Below are 20,417 nucleotides of genomic sequence, written 5' to 3' on the forward strand. Positions count from 1 at the left end.
ATCTTGATTGTTGTAATGGTGATGGTAATTGTGATAATAATAATAATAACAACAAATAACTAAAAAACATGATAAAAGCATTATAGATTCCTGTATAGCGCTATCATGTTAAACAATTTCCTCTTTTTTATTTGTCTTTTATGGTTTTTTTATTTATTTTGATTACCAAACTATTTTTTTAATTTTATTATTTTAAATCTATTGGAGTCTATAATTCTGATTGCAAGTTCTATAAATTAAGTTGTAAAGTCTGATTTAATTTAATATGCTATTGTCTTAATATTAGAAAAAAAAAGAGGAAAATACCATCTTGAATTTCTTTTAAAGTCAAATCATGCTTTTACTTGCCATCAAGATTATTTTTAAACTTGTCAATTAACTTGATTATATAGAGTCAACTTTCATGTGGGTTAATTTTAAACTCGTGCTGCATATCAAGTTAAGAGGTTTCAGGATTGACGTACCGGGTCTAATTTAATAAACCAAATAGTTTTTATTTTTTTAATTCTATCTTTTGTTTTTTCTTTCTTTTGATTGATTTTTTATTTATTTATTAATTTTATCCTTTAAGATTTATTTTATTTTAATTGATTTTTATAATTTGTTTCGTTTTACTTTCTATTAAATTATTGCAGTTTCAAATGAATGTCTTAATATTTAATTGATATTTAATTTTATGAGAGTCTACCTTTATTATTATATCATTAAATGAAAAACAATTATAAAAAGTATAGTTATTAAATTTAATGAAATCTATAATTAGAAGCGTGAGTTTGATATCTTAAGCTCTAAAATTCAAGTTAATATAATATTTTTTTTATTTTAATATTAAAAATAATATATCATTTTAGTTATTTATAAACCCTTCAAGTCTGTTATATCAAGTAAAAAACAACTTTCATGGGTTAATTTTAATTTAGGACTCGGTTAAGTAAAGAGTGGAGTGAGAAGAATTCAAAATTATCACAAATGATCGAATTTAATAACAATACTAAACAATCTTCACACCTAAATAGTTTTTTTAATGTTCAAATTTTTTGATGCAACCCGCATCAACATGCTCCATCGATTCATCGAATTAATTACCATCCAACTTTGTGAAAATGGTGCTGCTAATCAAGTGCTAATTATGCCGTCCAACATCTCTGCAAGCTGGTTAGATTTTAACTCATAAATGAAAAATGGAAGCTGGTCAGACTAGTGCGGGCTAGGAAACCAGTAAATAAACTAAATCACGAACAAAGTTAGAGCCTCGTATAAGATTACATGCATGATGAACTCAACAATTTCTTAGATGTCGGTTGTAAATGGCATCCACGTAAGACAAAACAACCCGCCATGCCATCCCCATCGAGCAGTTCGGTAATAATTAGTGAAAATGAAATTTAGGTAGGGGCAGGCAGCAGCTGCCTGATGCAACTTAGCTTTTATATGGTAACGAACAAAACTAACAACCCCATCTACCAAATCAAAAATCCACAACCCAAAAACTTTCACTTTTATTTCCCTTAAAGCCAACTTTAATTAAGGAAAATTGTATTTCTTTGTTACTACCAAACCAAACTCCTCTTTGTTACGTTCAAGGTTTTTTTTTTGTACTTGTTGTAAGAAAGCTTGAGATTTGAAGGAGAGAGAGTAATAGAAAGATGTCACTGTTTCGCAAATTGTTTTATAGGAAACCCCCAGATGGCCTTCTTGAGATCTCCGAGCGTGTTTATGGTCAGTTTTTTAATTTTATTTTGTTACTTTGTTTTTAAGAAAGATTGCATTTTTGTTTTGTTTTTAAGTTCATTTTCTATTCATGGAGAAAAATGGTTGATTGTGTTTGAATCATTGAGTTGTGTTTTGAAGTGGATTTGATTCAAATTTTGTTCGTTTCTGTTAGGTTGCTAAGAAAATGGAATTTGGGTTTTGTGAATTTTGATTATTACTTTCTTAAGTTGAACTCATTTTTAGGGCGCCTATTGGAAACTGATTAGCTTAATTACAATGGTAATTTAGAAAGTATTGAATTCTTTTTTATATTGTAGGGATTTTGACATTGTGAATTTTTGGGGCTTGATGCCTCGATTCAAGAGGGTTATGATAAGGTTCCTTTAGGAAAGATAAAACTTTTGTTGGCATGTTGAAGTTATGACTTAAAATAGCAACTGGGGTAAGCTTTGATTTGATGACTGATATTTGCACATTCTGTGTAAACGCAGTGTTTGATTGCTGCTTTAATACTGATGTCTGGCGAGAAGAAGATTATAAAGGTTACATAGGCGTAATTGTCAGTCAACTTAAAGAACATTTCCCTGATGCTTCATTCTTGGTGTTTAATTTCCGCGAGGGAGAGAAACAAAGCCAGATTGCAGATGCTTTGTCCAAGAATGATATGACCTTAATGGAGTACCCTTGGCAATACGAGGGTTCCCCATTGCTCACGATGGAGATGATCCACCATTTTCTAAGATCAGGTGAAAGTTGGCTCTCCCTTGGACAGCAGAATATGCTGTTAATGCACTGTGAACGTGGTGGTTGGCCGGTTCTCGCTTTCATGCTGGCTGGACTGTTAATTTACAGGAAACAGTACAGTGGAGAGCAGAAGACCTTGGACATGATTCACAGGCAGGCGCCTCGTGAGCTATTGCAGCTGCTCTCACCATTTAATCATGTACCTTCTCAACTGAGGTATCTACAGTATGTCACCAGGAGGAATGCGGCCTCAGAATGGCCTCCATTGGATAGAGTTCTGACCTTGGATTGTGTTATCCTAAGATCTCTTCCTAATTTTGATGGAGAGGGGGGTTGCTGTCCCCTATTTCGGGTATATGGGCAGGACCCTTTTCTTGTTTCTGATCAAACTTCCAAACTTCTTTACTCAACTCCAAAGAAAGGAAATATTCTCCGGGCTTATAAGCAGGTAACTTCATAATTCTATGTTTTTTTATGTGTTTGCGTTTTTTTGTACGATCTTCATTGTTCTTGCTGATCTTTACAAAGTTTTTCTCTGTATAAGTCGGACTGTTGAAACATATGTGACAACATTTATATTGCAATAATAACGCACTTTGCACTCTTAGATGGTGATGATGTCTTTGGATTGTGGAATTTTACAGAGCAAGAATAGTAGTTAACACATATGAAAACTGTCAGAATGGACGGAGGAATCCAAAATATCACAAGACACTAGTATTACTGCTGGACATGATTCTTAGGAAATATTAATCTACTAAGATAAGACCTTTCTTTAGTAGATATTTAAAGCCAGGCATTCTTATTGTCCAATAGTTTACTGGTGAACAAATATTTCTTGAATCTTTCTGGAGCTGTTTTTTAGAGGCTTATCCGTAGAAAAATTAATGTCATGGATGCACTGATTCCTGGGATCTATGTTCAGTGACACCTACCCAACTAGTGGAATGTATTTATCTACAGTCCCAAGATGATTGCAGACACCATGATTACCAGTCTGATTATTTTAGGTGTAGGAACCTAATACTGTGTGACCGTAATAATAATGACAAAATACGATTCATGCTAACCTAAACAATATGTTTTCTTTGTTAGTCCCTATACTGTGAAACTGAAGACTGATCAGTTGGGGAGAACGGATGATATTGAATTCATGATGTACTAGTTATCGAGCTCATTTTCCAGAGGCTTCGTCTGCAGTGAGCTTGAGTCTGCTACATAGTTTTGGTTCTTGGGATGTTAAAGTTGCCTGAGAGTTTTTGGTTTTACTTGAATGCTTTTCTTATTCTTTGTGTTGGAAGATTCACTTTTCTTCATTTGTTCTATCTGCTATTTATTTTGGCATATGTTTTCTACAAAAAACAAAGTGGTCCTGCCTTTAAATATATTTATGATTTTCTGAAACCCCTTCTAATTTATTGCAGATAGAATGTGAACTCGTTAAAATTGACATTAATTGCCATATACAAGGTGATGTTGTGCTTGAGTGTATCAGCTTAAATGATGACATGGAACTTGAAGAGATGATGTTTCGAGCCGTGTTTAACACAGCATTTATCAGGTCTAACATCTTGATGCTTAACCGTGATGAAATTGACATGTTATGGGATGCAAAAGATCGATTTCCAAGGAACTTCAGGGCAGAGGTTTAATTCTCAACCATATTTCATTTGGCATTTCTCGTTGAATTCTTTTCTTCTCCATCTTTTAACATGGACTCTATTCTTTGGGTGAAGATTCTTTTCTCTGAAATGGATGCTGCTGCATCAATAGTTGCAGAAAATTTATCTGGCTTTGAGGAGAAGGAAGGCCTTCCTGTGGAAGCATTTGCTAATGTTAAAGAGATATTTAGCTCTGTTGAATGGTCAGACCCCAAGTCAGATTTTGTGCTTAATGTGCTCCAACAAATTAGTGCATCGAATATTGCTCAGGAAAACTCAAGTGCAGATTTGCAGCACGGAGTAAAGATCAGCACTCAAAAGCAGGAAACGAGTCCTAGAAAGGAACTTGCTGGCCAATCTGCAGTCACTAATGCCACAGTATCTACAGCTTCCTCAGAACAAGCTTTGACAGTCTCAGCTGGAATTGAACTCATGGAACCTAAAGGAGGTTCTATCTCACCATCAACACCTGCACAGCCTCTACCATTGGGACTTGCTGTGACTTCTAGTGTCGTAAAAGTTCATCCTCATCCACCACCAACTCTTCATCTTTCAGCTTCAGAACCATCAGATCCTTCATCAGTCAAAGAGACTGAAACCCATTTAGAAGGCAGAGGTAAGTCATTATCAGTCAGCCACCAACCAATTGATCTACCAACAACACCACCACCAACAACACCACCTCTACTTTTTAAGGAGGATAATTCCACTGTCAAAACTGAATGTCCAACCCCTCTTTCTCCTGCAATGCTACCTTTGAAGGAGATTTGCACCATTAGAGCTGTACCTCCTCCAACACCAGCTTTGAAGGAGAATAGCACTGTTGGAGTTGGATCTCCTCCACCTTCAACACCTCCTGTGACGGAGAATAGCATTGTTAGAGCTGGACCTCCTCCACCTCCTCTAATGCCACCTTTGAAGGAGAATAACACTGTTGGAGTTGAACCTTCACCATCTCTTGTGAAGGAGAATAGCACTGTTATAGCTGGACCTCCTCCACCACCTCCAACACCACCTTTGAAAGAGAATAAAACCACTGGAACTTTTCCACCTCCACAACCTCTGCCGCCTTTGAAGGAGAATAGCACCATTGGAGCTAGAGTTTTTCCTCCACCTCCACCTCCACCTCCACCTTTGAAGGAGAAAATCACTGTTGGAGCTGGACCTCCTCCACCTCCTCCAACACCACCTTTGAAGGAGAATAAAACCATTGGAGCTGGAACTCTTCCACCTCCACCACCTCTTCCACCTTTGAAGGAGAATAGCACCATTGGAGCTGGAGCTTTTCCTCCACCTCCACCTCTACATTTGGAGGAGAAACATGCTATTGGAGCTGGACCTTGTCCACCTCCACCTCCTCCCCCTCCCCCTCCCCCTCATTTACGACCACCTACTGGGCCAATAGTTTCATCTCGGATGCCACTAGCCCCACCACTGCCTCCTACTATGTCAACCAATTCCTCCTGTGTTCCTTCTGCACCTCCTTCTGTTCCTTATGGTAAGGGAACTTTAAATACAAGCACCAATGGACATAATAAATTGCCTGGGCCTCCATCTCCTGCACCACCCTTAGGTTCCCCCTCCATGCCCAAGGGACGTTTATCTCGTACTATAAGTTCACGGACCAGTCAGACAAAAAAGTTGAAGCCATTGCATTGGTTGAAGTTAACAAGAGCTGTACAAGGAAGCTTATGGGCTGAGGCACAAAAGTCTGGTGAAGCCTCCAAGTATGTGCTGCTTTCCAAACAATTTATGTTATACCATGCTCTCATATTCTTTAAGTATTACACCTTTCCTTTTGTGATCTCTTCACATAGGGCCCCAGAGATTGACATGTCAGAACTCGAGAATCTTTTTTCTGCAGCAGTTTCAAATACAGGTCATGGCGGGAAATCAAGTGTGCGGGGCTCACGGGGACCTAAAGTTGAAAAAGTGCAACTGGTAATTTAATATGTTATCTTAAGTGATACAATGCATGATCGCCACCTTTTTTCTCTCAGTTGAAAAAGTGTAGATCAATCCTTTTCTTTCAATCCACAGACTGCTGTTGTTATTTATTAATTTTTGACAGTCCTAAGATCAAAATGAATACTTCACCCATAACTGGTGTAATGCATGACTGCTACAATTTCTTTTTGTTACCTGAAATTATCCACGTTTACCTTGCTTTTATCATCCTGACTTCTTGGCAATTTTGTTGTAAGAGTCTATTTGTCATTCTTGTGGTTGAAGCATCTTGGTTTAAAGGTTACATAAGCAACCTCCTGTTATGGGTCATAATACAAGATCAGTAATATATTCTTTTGCTAACCCATAACATATTATTTTATGAAAAGTTTCAGCATTTCAGTTTTTATGTCATGGAAATGGAACTGAGGGGGTATATCGTATGTGTGTATCTAGGTATTTGTGTTTTCTCCTTTTTATTCTTTTCTTGCAGGTTGACCATAGACGAGCATACAATTGTGAGATCATGCTTTCAAAGGTGAAAGTGCCGCCACATGAGTTAATGGTAAGCTGAATATAAGAGTAAGGCTACTGGTATAGCACTTTTAACATAAATGAATCCGGAAGTCAACTTATTATCTCCTTCTCTACCCATATATGCTCAGCAACACAAATGATATGTCATATCTAGGATAATGTTTGTGAATTATGCCATTCTCTGAACGTGTTTGGCATGCTTCAAGACCTTGAATGCATTTTAGGTGTTCTGGAAAAGCACTGCCGTTGATGCTTTGGGAAACTACCCAGATTGGCTTTTGTAGACCAAGACCACAACACCAAACACATTGTAACTACTGTAGCTACAATTATTTACTCATGCAGCCATAAAAGAACCTTAAATAAAATATATACAGAACTCAAATGCATGTTCTCCTAAGAAATCATGATACTCCTTATGCCAATACTAGCATTTCTATAGCTTTCATTACTGTCATCCTGCTTAATATCTTCTCAATAGTTATGCCAGCGTGTTTATTTGGAATCTCTTTTACAATTTTGAAAAAGAAATTCTATCCCTTGCAATGACAGTCAGATTGCATTATTGAGATCTAGGACTTGTAAATCACACAATAAGCATTATTGAAATTTCCATTCGTGTCATTGCTTGTTCTCTCCTTCTTGTTCTTGCTCTTTCTATAAAATGTTTGTGTGTCTGCAATGGTTTTCTTTATTTTCTGCTAGTTATCGCTTTCAGTCACAACCATACAACATAATATTTCACTGTCCTCATTCCATTGCATGATACATTGACAGAGTTTAGTACTTCTCCTCGAGGATTCAGCATTAGACGTTGATCAGGTTGATAACCTCATAAAGTTCTGTCCAACAAAAGAGGAGATGGAACTTCTTAAGGTGAGTGTTTTTTTTTTTTAAAGTTTAGTATTATGCTCTATCATTTATCATTTAGGGCTATTTCTGGTTTGCACTTGCAACCACAAGGGTGCATATTCAAATCTTGGGCCAGCCATCCATTAAAAAATGTTCACAAGTAGGATTGTCTTCACTTCTTTCTATGACTCCATTTTGGCGGGTTCATAATTGGGATAGCACTTTTTTTCATTCTGTATTTTATAATCATAGTTTTCAACTCAATAATTTTGTCTGACTGTCCCTTGGGCTCTAATTGATTACAAAAAGTTAGGAGCTTCAAGATGAAACTTTCATGTGTTGTGGGCTATAATTGCCTTCTCATTTCTATGTCCAGGGATACACTGGAGAAAAGGAAAAGTTAGGAAAATGTGAACAGGTCAGTATTAAAGTTGTCTTTGCCTTTACAATTGTCAGTTATTATCTCAAAATTGCTACTTCTTTCAGTTGAACTTTGGATGGACTCAATGTTTTTTTGTTGTGTATTGATGTCATGGTCTTTTGTTGATAGTGTTTAGATTTGTGAGAGGGTAACCTGGGTATGTTTTAAATATATATTTTTTCTTCATTATGTCAAAACCAACATTCATAGGAGTTTGAGGTTGCATTGTTGATACAATTCCTATGATTCAAATCTATCTCCATGTTCTCAATTAGCATGGCTGCATTATTTAGTTAAATATGCCGGGGTACCCACTGTTTTCCATGAGAAAGAGTCAACCAGAGAATGAGAGAATTTGTGTTTAATTGAAATAATTGTTTTTGGCATGTATTTATTATTTAGTAAGTTTATGGATCTTTTTGGCAGTTCTTCTTAGAGTTGATGAAGGTGCCAAGAGTGGAATCTAAACTCAGAGTTTTCTCATTCAAGATGCAGTTTCATTCCCAGGTTTAAAAATGCATTCAAGTGATCGCTACCTTGTTATGCCTGGTTTCATGTTTGATTTGAGCCTATCCTTTTCTGTTTGCAATTTTAGGTTTCTGACCTAAGAAGAAGCCTGAATGTTGTGAACTCTGCAGCAGAAGAGGCAAGTTATACTATATACACTCTCTCTTTATTTATGTTATTTTTTTGGGTACTATTTCACATGTTCTAAATTTTGGAACCATTCTTGTTAACGGTTCTTTATCAGATAAAGAACTCTGCCAAATTGAAGAGAATCATGCAGACTATTCTTTCCCTAGGAAATGCTTTGAATCAGGGAACTGCTAGGGGTAAGCAGAATCTTTCACTGGTCTGCCATCTTGCTATGGTGTAGTTCTCGTATACTTGGAGCTATAAAGATTTTCTGATCCAATGATTGCATGTGGGCACATATGTTAATGGGAAATAGTAGACTTATTAAGGGTCCTGTGAGGGCTTCCCTCTCCATGTGGAAAATTTTAAAGTACATTTCATTTGCTAATTTTAGATGGTGAATTATGCAGTTGGTGTTTTTGGAGCATGTGGAATAGTCTTTCTGCTGATGACAGATAGGAAAAGCACAGTAAAGAGGGAGAGAAAAGAGAGGTGATGAGAGATTAAAAAACAAGGGATAGAGAAAATGAGAAAGCTTAATTTCAATAACATCCAAAGCAGCCTCAAAACATAACAGTAGGTGCTCAAAAAAAATATATAATAGATTTTTCTTTCTAGCATAGAAGCAATGAGATCCTTAGTGGGTCCTCCATCATCTGGATTTTTTGATGAATGGTGGGTTTTTGCACAAACTCTAGAAGGTTTTGTTATTAGGTCATTAACAGGTTTTGAAATGGAGAAAGCTTGTAAATTTCTGGGAAACATGCACCGATTTTGGTTATCTGGTGTATTTGGACAGAAAGGAATTCTTTATTTTGTTTCCTATAGGATCGTTTTAGCTGTGGTATTAAATTGGATTTGAAAAACTCTATTTTTGCATTTGTTTTATATAGAAGGATTCCTGAAAAAAACTATATAGTCATATTTCTGCTATTCTCCTTTATTGATAAATATTTCTTCATTGATTAGAGAAAACCCTTTCATACTTATGGACTAGTTCATTTCCATAAAATGGGAAGGTTTGCTAATTGGTATTCTTCTAACATTATTCTTGAAAGCTCGTTACTTCATCCCACACTTCTACTAGCACCTTAAGGCAGTTATCTATTTCTTTAAAGTAGTTAATGAAGGCATGTCTATTATTATTATTGTAATAATTAGTCATTTCTTCTAACCTTTGCTTATTAATCGTTATTTACCGGATGAAAATGCGAAAAATGCATGGGTGACCAACAATGGACCACTCCTTGGTACTAAGATTATCTAAGCCATATTCAATGAGTAGTTCCTCATAGCCATTAAGATAAATCATGCTTATCAATTAGGTTTTGGATTACTTTTGCGGAGTTCATGGATTATGATTATCAGAGATAAGACATTTTGGTGTTTTTCATTTACTCACAAGAATAGGATTCCTTATTTGAAGATACTAGAGTCTTATTGATGTAGAATAATTATCCTAAGAGTTTATGGACAAGATTAACAAGGTCAAGCCTAAAAAGAAGTTCGCAACAAAACCTAGAAGCATCTTATATGAAGCCTGAAGTTATTGTTTTTCTATTTTAATTTTTTTCCTAGTTGATTTTGGATTTTAATTAATTGTTTTCTACTTAGCTTAGGATTTTTAATTTAATTAAAAATTTACTATTTAAATATCCTAATGCTAGATAGATTCTATTAATTAGGTAAGTTTTAATTGAGCATTATTTTTTTAAAAACAATTTAATACTAATACAAATAAGGATATCTAATCTATTTTTAGAGATCAAGACTATTATTTAGAATTAATAAAAATATCAGAGAACCTTAGGGTTTGAGAATCTTAGTTTTATCTTCGTTATACATTGCATTAGTTAGTATCAAAGTATGTCAACATCTGGATCAATGGTGAATTGTGAAGATAATCGTGAAGCAGTTGGTGACAACCATCTCTACAATGGTGATCAGGGGATGTAGGCTATTTGGGATTAGTTAGATTGTCATTTAGTAACGATAACAACTTTAAAGGGGCGAATGCAAACTGGGATTGACGATCAATGTCAGATTTAATGATCTTACATTTAGGCTTGATATGATAGGGTTACGCGGAAACAAGAACTAGGGAAGAAGAGAGGCATGTGTCGAGGATGAAGCCTGCAACCAGCCTTTCTTTGAACTAGTTCATGGGTCTATTTTGACTAACTAGAGGCATATACATGAACCACAAAGAGAGGAATGTGCTTGGAGACTTAACCTGGGGTTGACATTACTTTAGACCTATTTATGAAAATCTACCTAGACAACCACTTGTCTACGTGAAGGGTGGTGTTCGTGAAGATAAAATTTATTATCATAAATTGAGTACTTTTGTTTAATCTCATTAAGCTTCTCACTAAAATAGGTTGTTGGGTGACATTCTTGATTAAGTACACCACTCATTCTAATTTCCAACATATCACACTCTACTTCAAATGCATTAATAGAGTCAGGAAGTTGCATAATTAGAGTCTTTGTCATCCTCTTTTTAATCTTTTTAATGCCTTACTAGCTACCTTGTTTCAAACAATTTGTGATGAGAGATATAATAGTGCTAAATCCTTTGATAAATTGACGATAAAAGATAGCAAGCCCATTAAAACTAAGAACCTTATGAATGTTCACGAGCTTAGGCCAATCTATAATTGCTTGGATTTTTTTAGGATCAACTGAGATTTTTTCATACATTACTATGAATCCTAAGAAAATCACCCTGATGGTGAAGAAGGAACAATTTTTGACATTAACAAACAAACTTTCCTTTCTTAGGACGGTGCAGACTTAAATGAGGTGATCCAAATGCCCTTGTTTGACATTGCTATAAATGAGGACATCATAAAAATGTACCACTAAAGACTTTTTCATGAAAGGTTTAAGCACGTGTCATCTCTCTCATAAAAATACGGGGTGCATTAGAAATGTCAAAAAACAAAAATAATTACTCGTGCAATTCATCTATGGTTTTAAATGTAGTGTTTCATTCATCCTCGAGACAAATTCTAATATGATAATACTTACTCTTTAAGTCAATCTTAGAAAAAAGTTGAGCTGCTACAATCCTATCCAACATGTCATTTAATCTAGGAATAGGGAAACGATATTTAACTCTATTGATGGTTTGAATATCGACGCACATCCTTCAAGAACCATTTTTCTTAGATTTCAAGAGGGTGGGTACTACACAAAAACTTAACCTTTCTCTTATAAAGCCTTTTTGTAATAACTCATTATCTTGTCTTTTCAATTTAACTTGTTTGATAGAATTCATTCTATAGTGGGGCAGGTTTAGAAAAATAGTACCAGGGACAATTTATGATGTGTTGAATGTCATAAATAGAAGGTATTGCATCAGGAAGCTCGAAGGAAAAGATATCTTGAAATTCTTTCAACACTACACTTAACTCTTTAGGTGGCTCATCTGAAGAGTTTTCAATAACCTCTTTGGCAGCTAGGACAAACACAACATACTCCTCGTGAACTTCTTTTTCAAACTCCTTAGAACTTATTATGTTAAGTTCATTTTCTCACATTTTCCTTCCTTCTTGCTATTGTTGTTAAGTCTTGATGGTAATCTAATAAGTTTAATCTTTTTATCTTGAAAAGTGAATGAACAAGAATATGATTGACTAAAGATGGTAATATTTAAATTATATAACCAAGTCCTGTTCAAAATGACATGTCCTACATCAATGGGAATCACTTCACACCAACTTTCATCTAGGAAAAAAACATCTATCTTTGATTGCTATTGAGGTGTTGTTAACCCATGATACACTGTATGATTTACAGTGAGAAATAAACTTTAAGTCTAAGTGGATTACGTTACCAAACTCTTCAATTTGATTAGATAACTTTGAAATTATGCTTTCACCAATCTCTTCCATGTTTTTTCTCCTTGCTTTTGGAGAAGGTTGAACATAAGACAAATAATAATAATAATAATAATAACAATAATCATCTATTTGTTTATCTACCTAATATAAAATCTCTTCATAATCATCTTTGTATAAACTCTAAAATCAATGATCGCCTAAATTCTTGTCAAGATGAAATTAAAGGTATACCGATACGAGTTTTAAAATCTAGAAATTCAAATCACCATTCTCAAGCACTATAAGAAATTTTGTGTACGACAAGTCCTACTTTTTTATGATAAGGAATCTTGTTGAAATAAAAGTAAACTTCTAATTGTATCAACCACTTAATAAACCTTTTCTTTAAATATCTCTCATCATATAATGAAATCTCATCAGATTCAGTAATAGATCCGAGGTTTGGCCTGTCTCGAGGTAAGTCTCCAAGAAAGCTCCTCTTTTTTTCACGATCCATGTTTGTGTTAACCATTAGCAGAGCTAGATCTGCTATGGTTTGCTCCAAACTATCTAGTGTATACTTTTGAGCCCGCATAACACCTAGAAGGCCTCCACTCCTGCATTGCAGAGTGAGTTGTTGTCATCTTCGTCTATCAAAGAGGCTAACCTGTTGTGATATCAATTGATGTGGTGTATATAGCATGGTTAGAAGTTAGGATTCTCAAGCTTTAAGGTTATAGATCTAAGTTGTAGAGAGATTTAGAGAAAACTTTCTGGTATTTTAGAAGAAGTTTTAATAATAATTCTCTTATCAAAATAAACTAGACATGCCTATTTATATTAGTTTTAAAATCTTTTATGGGAAATGATTCTTAATTAAAACTAAAATTCTTTATAAAAAAGATTCATAATTAAAACTTAATTAATAGAATCCTTCTAGCATTAGGATTTCTAAATAGTAAAATACTAATTAAGTTAAAAGTCCTTAGTTAAATAGAAAAAAAAAAATCCATATACATAAAGACAACCTTGCACATTAACTTTTAAGCTTTATTTAAAGCTCTTCTAATCTTTGATCAACATGAAATTTTAACTTTATAAGAAACAAAGCCTTCATAATCTTCTGTTAAAATTTTAACTCGATCCAATGATAAAATTTATACTTGATTTACCAAACTACATTTTAGATTATTCTTAAACTCTTCAAAACCTAGAAATCTTAAACATTGATGAAATAATACAATACAAATTATTATTCCAAAAATATGGAAGAAATTTCTTTGCATCACAACAGTTGCGTGACTGCTCTGATAGATGTTCACGACTGTGGTGATGATAGGTGGAACTATCAACTGGCTGAACAAAGTAGTAGTTGTGGTTGTGGGTTTTTTTCTTGTTGTGGTGGTGTTGTTGGGGGATCTTCCTTCGTTGTGCTAATTGCATAGGGTGGAGAAGATGATCAATTGCTGTGATGAAATGAATTAAAGTGAATCTTTGGATAACGACGGTGACAATAGGTCTTTGTTTGTTGATATGGTACTGCTGAAGGATTTGTTGGTGTGGGTGGTTGCCGTTGTTGTGTTGGCCTAGTCTGAATGGACTTGACAGCGGGCTTAGGTTTGTTGAGGTGTGAGGAAGGTGAACACTAGCTTAGGGTTTTTGTAAAACTAAGGGTGTGTTTGAATAGTTTTTTTTTTTTTTAAAAAAAAAGATCTGGATTGTAAAAGAAAGGCTAAAAGAAACAAATTTGAAGATTGATGATGATTTACGATTTATAAATTGTGTTGAATTTTGAATATTTGCACAATCTTTTTATTTGATTGATTAATTGTAAAAACAATTGAAAGTCTATATTATGATAACAAAGTTGATGCGAGGGAAAATAAACTAAAAAATTTAAAGCAAGGAAATAAAGAACTTATAGAGAAAGATGCTAAGATTAAAAGTTAAGAGTTAAAAGCAAATAAGAGAACAGCTAGAAAGAAAGAGAGAATTCAGTGAAGGAAAGGTCTGCCATTTTATCAAATCATAAACTGAATGTAATTTTCTGAAAAAATTACATATAAATAATAAGCCATAAAAAGACCAGTTATTGGGCTCGGTCCACTAAATAAGACTATCCAATATAAATAAAGCCTAAATTATAACTCAAATAAAAAAAAATACAATGTAATATGTCTGAATGGGCCTGGTTTTCCAATAAAAAAGTGACAGGCTGAGCCATCCTCCGTCATCTTTGTCTATATATTTGTGTAATAAGTTGTGTAAGTTTGGTATCCCCACCGCTTATTCTACATTTGAGAGTTCTTTTTTTTATATATATATTTTTATAAATCTTGGGTTACCAAACCCAATTTATCCGGTTGTTTTGCATCTTGATGCTGGCTATATGTGTGCTCACATTTGATATCAGTTAAGAGGGTTTTGTTTTCATGGTATTGTGCACATTTTGTTGTAAACCTTTGCAGTTTCTTGTCCTGTGACCTGATATTCATTTTGCAGCACTGTTTTCCCTTGCAGCTGGTAACTGCTTTTTATTCCTTTAGTTGAATAGGAAATTCTCTCTTTTCGTTTAGGTTCAGCTATTGGTTTTAGATTGGATAGCCTTCTTAAACTAACTGATACGCGGGCAAGGAACAACAAGATGACTCTCATGCATTATCTTTGCAAGGTACAAATTGATGCTTTAATGTTGTTCCTATGAAACTAACTTTTAATTTAACTATTTGAGAATTCTTTGGAGACCTGCTGTCATTTTCACATCTCATTCTTATGTGCATGCTTCTTCATAGCATATGTTTTTGTACTACTAAGTGTATTTCTTCAATCGATAAATTAGGGGAAATTCATTCAAGAGAATGGGAGCAAGATAGGTATTACGCTTGGTTGCCACCTTATTCTATTTTCCTGGAAAGGCTTTTCAACTCAATTTCTTTCCTAGCTGGATAACCTGAAAATGAGCTACCCATACGCCCACCTGTTCTTTAAGTGCATTATCTCATTTGTCTGTAACGACTGTAAACCACAATTGAAGTTCGTACTTTATTTAGGAAAAGAAAGATGTATTTTACACTGGCTTTTGACCTAGAATTAACAGATGGATTGACCTTGCCTACTTTAATGACACTGCCTGGTAAACATGTATAAAAAAGACAGTTGAACCTAACAAGTGAGATCTAAAACATGAAATTTTTGTATACCTGTTTTATATGATTGTATACAGTATACACATATGCTCTAATATATGTTATAAAGTCAATGCATGGTTTTGAACCATGCCAACTATACCCATGGGACTTAACTGACCCATTAATTTGTTTCTGTTATCTTTGCTTTTCTGGTCCTGTTTTGATTCCCGTTTTTCCAGAACCAAGAGATCTGTTCTTTTGTTATTATTTTGTTTGAACTTGCAGTAGACATGACTTCTATTTTCTGTTTTCAGAGGCATATCAATGGAAATGAGATTATGTTATGTGCCACAAATTTATAGATGTTATGTTTACCACCATACTGAGGATTGAACTTTCTATTGCTTATCTCAGAATTTTATGCAAATCATATACATTCTGCTTGACATGTTGCAGGTACTTGCTGACAAGCTACCAGAACTTCTAGATTTTTCAAAAGATCTTGGGAGTTTGGAACCTGCAACAAAGGTACAACTGTTGGTTTTGTTGATCATTTCAAGGCATTCGGAAAAGCCACTATCTTGTGACTAAAATTTGGGTTTTCCATCTAGATACAATTGAAATTTTTGGCAGAGGAAATGCAAGCCATAAGCAAAGGACTGGAAAAAGTTGTACAGGAACTGTCTGCCTCAGAAAGTGATGGTCCTATATCAGATAATTTCTGTAAGGTACTGCAGATCAGCTGATGTTTTTCGTCAGGCATATGTGAGAAAACAATTTTGTCCATTGTTACTTATTTATCAAATGCAATTCTTTGCTTCCTAAGTAGATTAATTTGTACTCCGTATTCAAGCTTAAATATTGTTTCTATGATCACATATTTTTCTTAAAGCAAGCTTTAATACAATATCGATTCAGGTAAGGGCTTAGATTAACATAAAGGTCTCAATGCAAGTAAATCTTTGCCTTAGATATAATAATAGGACTCTGGGCAATTTAGAAATGTTATGTATGAAGAAGAGGAACAATAATAAAGAGTTTGGTAAATATGTATATTTAGCACGCCCACACATATTGTTTACATGCTGCTTTGAATCCGCAATACCAATTACAATTTTCTGACCTTTGGAGGGAAAGATCCTCCTCTTTTGGCTAGTTGTCAGTGAGGAGGGATATATTTTTTAGTTATATTAGACATGCATGGGATTAGATTCAAGATGAGCACATTGAAATGGGTTATTATATGACTGCCAGACATGATTTATTGTTACTAGATCAGGTAATGAATCTCTGGGCAAAGATTTACCCATATTGATAAGATAAGATGGTGATTTTGGATTGGACTCCAATTTCAGTAGCTAGATGTGGAGTAAATATGTTCTACTGTGATGTTAGAATGAACTCCAAATTAGAACTGATTCAAGTACTAGTAATGGGAAATTAATGAAACCTTGATGCATAAAGGACAGATGTATTCGGATTCCCTAAGAGAGAATGTGGTTTGGTTTTGAGTGATTAAATGTCATAATTTCTAAGCTTGGTTTTTCTAAGACTCCTTTCTACATGTGTTTGTTAGCACAGGCATGCCTCCACATGTTTGTTCTAGCATATTTATAAATTTTTCTCATGTAGCTTATCTTCCATTGTTCAGGTTTTAAAGGAGTTCCTTCGTTTTGCTGAAGCTGAAGTGAGATCCTTGGCTTCTTTGTACTCTGGAGTGGTAGGTTTTAAAACTTTGCTTGGAGACTTGTGCTAATTTAGTGTTTATTACTCTACGTTTTTTTCTTTTTATCTGGAGTTTGATGTTATTTCAGGGTAGAAATGTGGATGCATTGATTCTTTATTTTGGAGAAGATCCAGCACGCTGTCCCTTTGAACAAGGTATTTGTTATCTATAGCAGTTTGTTGTGCTATAGACCTTTTCATTGTTGATAAAAAAAAAGTGAAATCTTTGCCTAATATATCTTCATAATATGGCAGTGCTTGTTCTTTATCATATGAATCTTTTTTAGCGCATTAGATTGTTGTTAGTTAATTCTATTTAATGATGCATCTTGTACCGCGCACACACTTGCTGGTTTCTAGATTGCAAAGGTCTGTCCTGTCTAATTGGGTTTTGGTACTTGAATGAAGGTCTTTATCAACTGCATTAAGGTCATGTTTGATTGGGGCTAAAGGGTGTTAACTGTGAACTCCTTTAACCCTGTTTGGAAAATTTTAGGAGTGGGGAATTTTAAGGGTGTTAACACTTAGAAGTTTTAACCTAGTAGGGAACGGGGAAACTCTGGGATTTGTGCATTGTGTTTCTTCAAACTCATCAATCAGTTTCCCTCTTCTTTTTCTTACACCTAACTATTGGGTCCCATCAATGTACGCTATTTAGTAGTATTTTTTAATTTTAATTATACTGAATTTAAAATTTATCGGGCCCCACCATTACAGATTTTTTATACACCTACCAAACATCCTTAACATTGCACCCTTCAACCACTTTTTCTACACCCTTACTTAACCTCTAATTTTAACCTTGAACGAAGCACAACCTAAATGGATGTCATATCTGGTGCTAAATTTACCAGTCCGGGAATCCAGCAAAGACCTCCTTGTCTGTGTTTCTAACCAATCCACCCATCATGGGTGCAAAGTGATAGGAAGCTCAAATACTGACACTTCATGTTATATATAATCATAATTGTATTATGTCACATTGATTTATCTGAATGATACTTCCTAGGAAACCCAGTCTCGTTACCTTTGTAGTTTGTATTGATCCTGATTGTTACCACCTTTGGATCTAGAGGTTTTATGCACTGTTTCATGTGCTGAAGATGTACAGAATCTTCGTTTTTGTGACAAAGCTTCATCTTGAAGTTCATCAGTTTTCTTCCAATTATCTACATCAATGGTCATTAGTGCCTAATTTGAGGAGCTGACAGTGCAATCGTTTTCAGAGTCCATCTTATAACTCTTTAAAATACTTCTGCAGTTGTATCAACACTGTTCAATTTTGTGCGACTGTTCCACAAAGCCAATGAGGAGAACTGCAAGCAGCTAGAAATAGAAATGAAGAAATCAACAGAAAATGACAACTCAAAACTGGGTGCTCATAAGGAGTCCAAAAGCTTCTTACAAACTCGAATCGAGAGTGGCATTGTCAAATGAGATACTGTTCAAAGATGAACTAATTTTTTCTTCTCTAGGGAGAACTCTGGCATAGTAGAGGCATCTGATACAGTTAATTGAGCTGACAGATAGGGATCTTGTTGATGTCAATATCATGTAAAGTGACAATGTGCTACAAACTCCGAGATCGAGTTGTCTTTTTAAAGGTGAGCTTCTACCCCATTCTCCCTACAATGCACCTTGCCTTTTTCACTCTTGCTGAAACAACTAATGCAAACAACTATTATTATCTTCGGTGCAGATACAGAGGAGTCAGCAGAACCCTTTTCTTCTGGAAGGCAACTTGTAAAGTATCCATTAGCCAAATTTGTTGTAGATATTCAAGTAAGGAGCTTGGAGACTTTCTCCCCTTACAATTTTGGTTTTTACAGTCGGTTGAGGTTATAACTTATTTCCTGAATTTGTTTTTGTCAATATCCACCTGTATATGTACAGATATTCTGTTCGATTGTATATATTTCTGTCAGTAAGATGCTAAGCTTCGAACAGTCTTTTGCCAGGAACGGGGAACCTGACATCCTTTGCATTCGAAGATACTAGTGGCCGCACACTTGAATATATATGGTTGAAGTACATAACAATATCAATGGAATGAGGAATTTGCGAGTAAATAAACTATGATACCTGTAAACCAATGATGGTGACAAACATTTGACTCCACTAGTTTTCTTCTCCATTGTTAACCTATTAGGTCTTATTGTATTGGAGAATATTTGACAGTGGGTGTTCCAATTTCTTTTTTATTTTAACAGTGGCATATGACAAGATAGAATTTAATTCTGAGCTCTGTTCTTAGTTTCTAAGTTTACGTGTTATTGGATAGCACCTATTAACTTGGCTCTTGGCTCTTACAAGAGACTAAACCTTACCCCTTATCTACAGCATGTATTCAACCACTTTTGATAACTTGTCATTCCTAAACAAAATCTTTATGATTTCATTAAATTGCATGCTTGCTTGCACAATGATCCCTTTGCTGGTGACTTGCGTGATGATCTTACCAAAAGAATCATAATTGTATTGATACATGTTTTCCACCATAAAGAGAGAAGTCATTGAAGCCTGAAGGTTTCAGCTCATTGGCTTCTTGGAGAGGTGGTAAACAACTCATGAGGCGTCCAAAACTTTGATCTCAAAATACAAGAATGGTGGGGTACTGGGAATCTTTTCAAAAATGTAGAGGTGAAGAATACAATATTCTATATTGAGTATATGATCAACTTATCTATCTATAAATTCATTTTTAACGACAAAAAAAAAAAATATTGTTATTCATTATGTAAGTTGTAATTCCCATGCAATCCCTACTGTAATGTTCTTTATTGAAATCCAGTTCCTGTTACAGATTCGATTAGTTACCCCTACTCTACGGCCTTCTAGCCACATGTATCCAAGCAGATGTTTTATTAGATGGATTTGTCGCCAGTTTGGTCTCCAATTTCTGAAGAATCTTGGAGTTAGTAAAGAACTTGTTGTGAATAATTAAATGTAGCTCTTCGAAGCTTAGATTGTCCTGTCTTCTGGTATTTATTTATCTTTGGAGTTGAGCTTATATGAGATGCTATGCTCGAACGTTTGGTCACATGCATGTTTTCCAAATTCCAGAGTTACTGAGAATGAACGTATTTTATTCTGAACTCATGTTCCTTGCTTTGATTTTCTAGGTGTGATTGTGTGAGATACAGAGAACTGAAGGAATGCGAGTTTCTATCCGATCATTCGCCACCTTTAATGTAAAATCTATAAAGACAGAGAGACATTTTATGGG

The 20,417-nt window shown here is 34.8% G+C and overlaps 1 protein-coding gene across 13 annotated transcripts; it reads left to right on the forward strand.

The window, feature by feature from the left end:
• The first annotated feature begins 1,348 nt into the window (after positions 1–1,348).
• Positions 1,349–19,545, forward strand: LOC105131920 (formin-like protein 18). 13 transcript variants are annotated; one of them, XM_011035125.1, is made up of 20 exons: positions 1,349–1,719; positions 2,205–2,905; positions 3,882–4,103; positions 4,194–5,058; positions 5,104–5,845; positions 5,936–6,059; positions 6,559–6,630; positions 7,380–7,478; positions 7,831–7,872; positions 8,302–8,382; positions 8,471–8,521; positions 8,627–8,708; positions 14,915–15,009; positions 15,923–15,994; positions 16,078–16,194; positions 17,118–17,186; positions 17,281–17,347; positions 18,453–18,795; positions 18,891–18,973; positions 19,139–19,545. In XM_011035125.1, the coding sequence occupies exons 1-18, from the start codon at positions 1,647–1,649 to the stop codon at positions 18,626–18,628; spliced, it is 3,750 nt and encodes a 1,249-aa protein (XP_011033427.1). In that variant the 5' UTR covers positions 1,349–1,646; the 3' UTR covers positions 18,629–18,795; positions 18,891–18,973; positions 19,139–19,545. The 13 variants fall into 13 exon arrangements, with proteins under 13 accessions (XP_011033427.1, XP_011033424.1, XP_011033425.1 ...); XM_011035122.1 differs by having other exon boundaries at positions 4,194–5,845; positions 18,891–19,029; XM_011035123.1 differs by having other exon boundaries at positions 4,194–5,845; positions 18,891–19,029; positions 19,157–19,545.
• The last annotated feature ends 872 nt before the right edge of the window (positions 19,546–20,417 follow it).

This window comes from Populus euphratica, unplaced genomic scaffold, assembly GCF_000495115.2.
Source record: "Populus euphratica unplaced genomic scaffold, PopEup_1.0 scaffold73.1, whole genome shotgun sequence".
Classification (NCBI taxonomy): domain Eukaryota; kingdom Viridiplantae; phylum Streptophyta; class Magnoliopsida; order Malpighiales; family Salicaceae; genus Populus; species Populus euphratica.

Excerpts from the sequence above, each read along its gene's own strand:
- LOC105131920 (XM_011035122.1), top strand. The coding sequence starts at position 1,647 with ATGTCACTGTTTCGCAAATTGTTTTATAGGAAACCCCCAGATGGCCTT. Across the intron at positions 6,631-7,379 it reads TGCCGCCACATGAGTTAATG|AGTTTAGTACTTCTCCTCGA; the intron begins GTAAGCTGAATA and ends ATACATTGACAG. Across the intron at positions 15,010-15,922 it reads TCATGCATTATCTTTGCAAG|GTACTTGCTGACAAGCTACC; the intron begins GTACAAATTGAT and ends GACATGTTGCAG.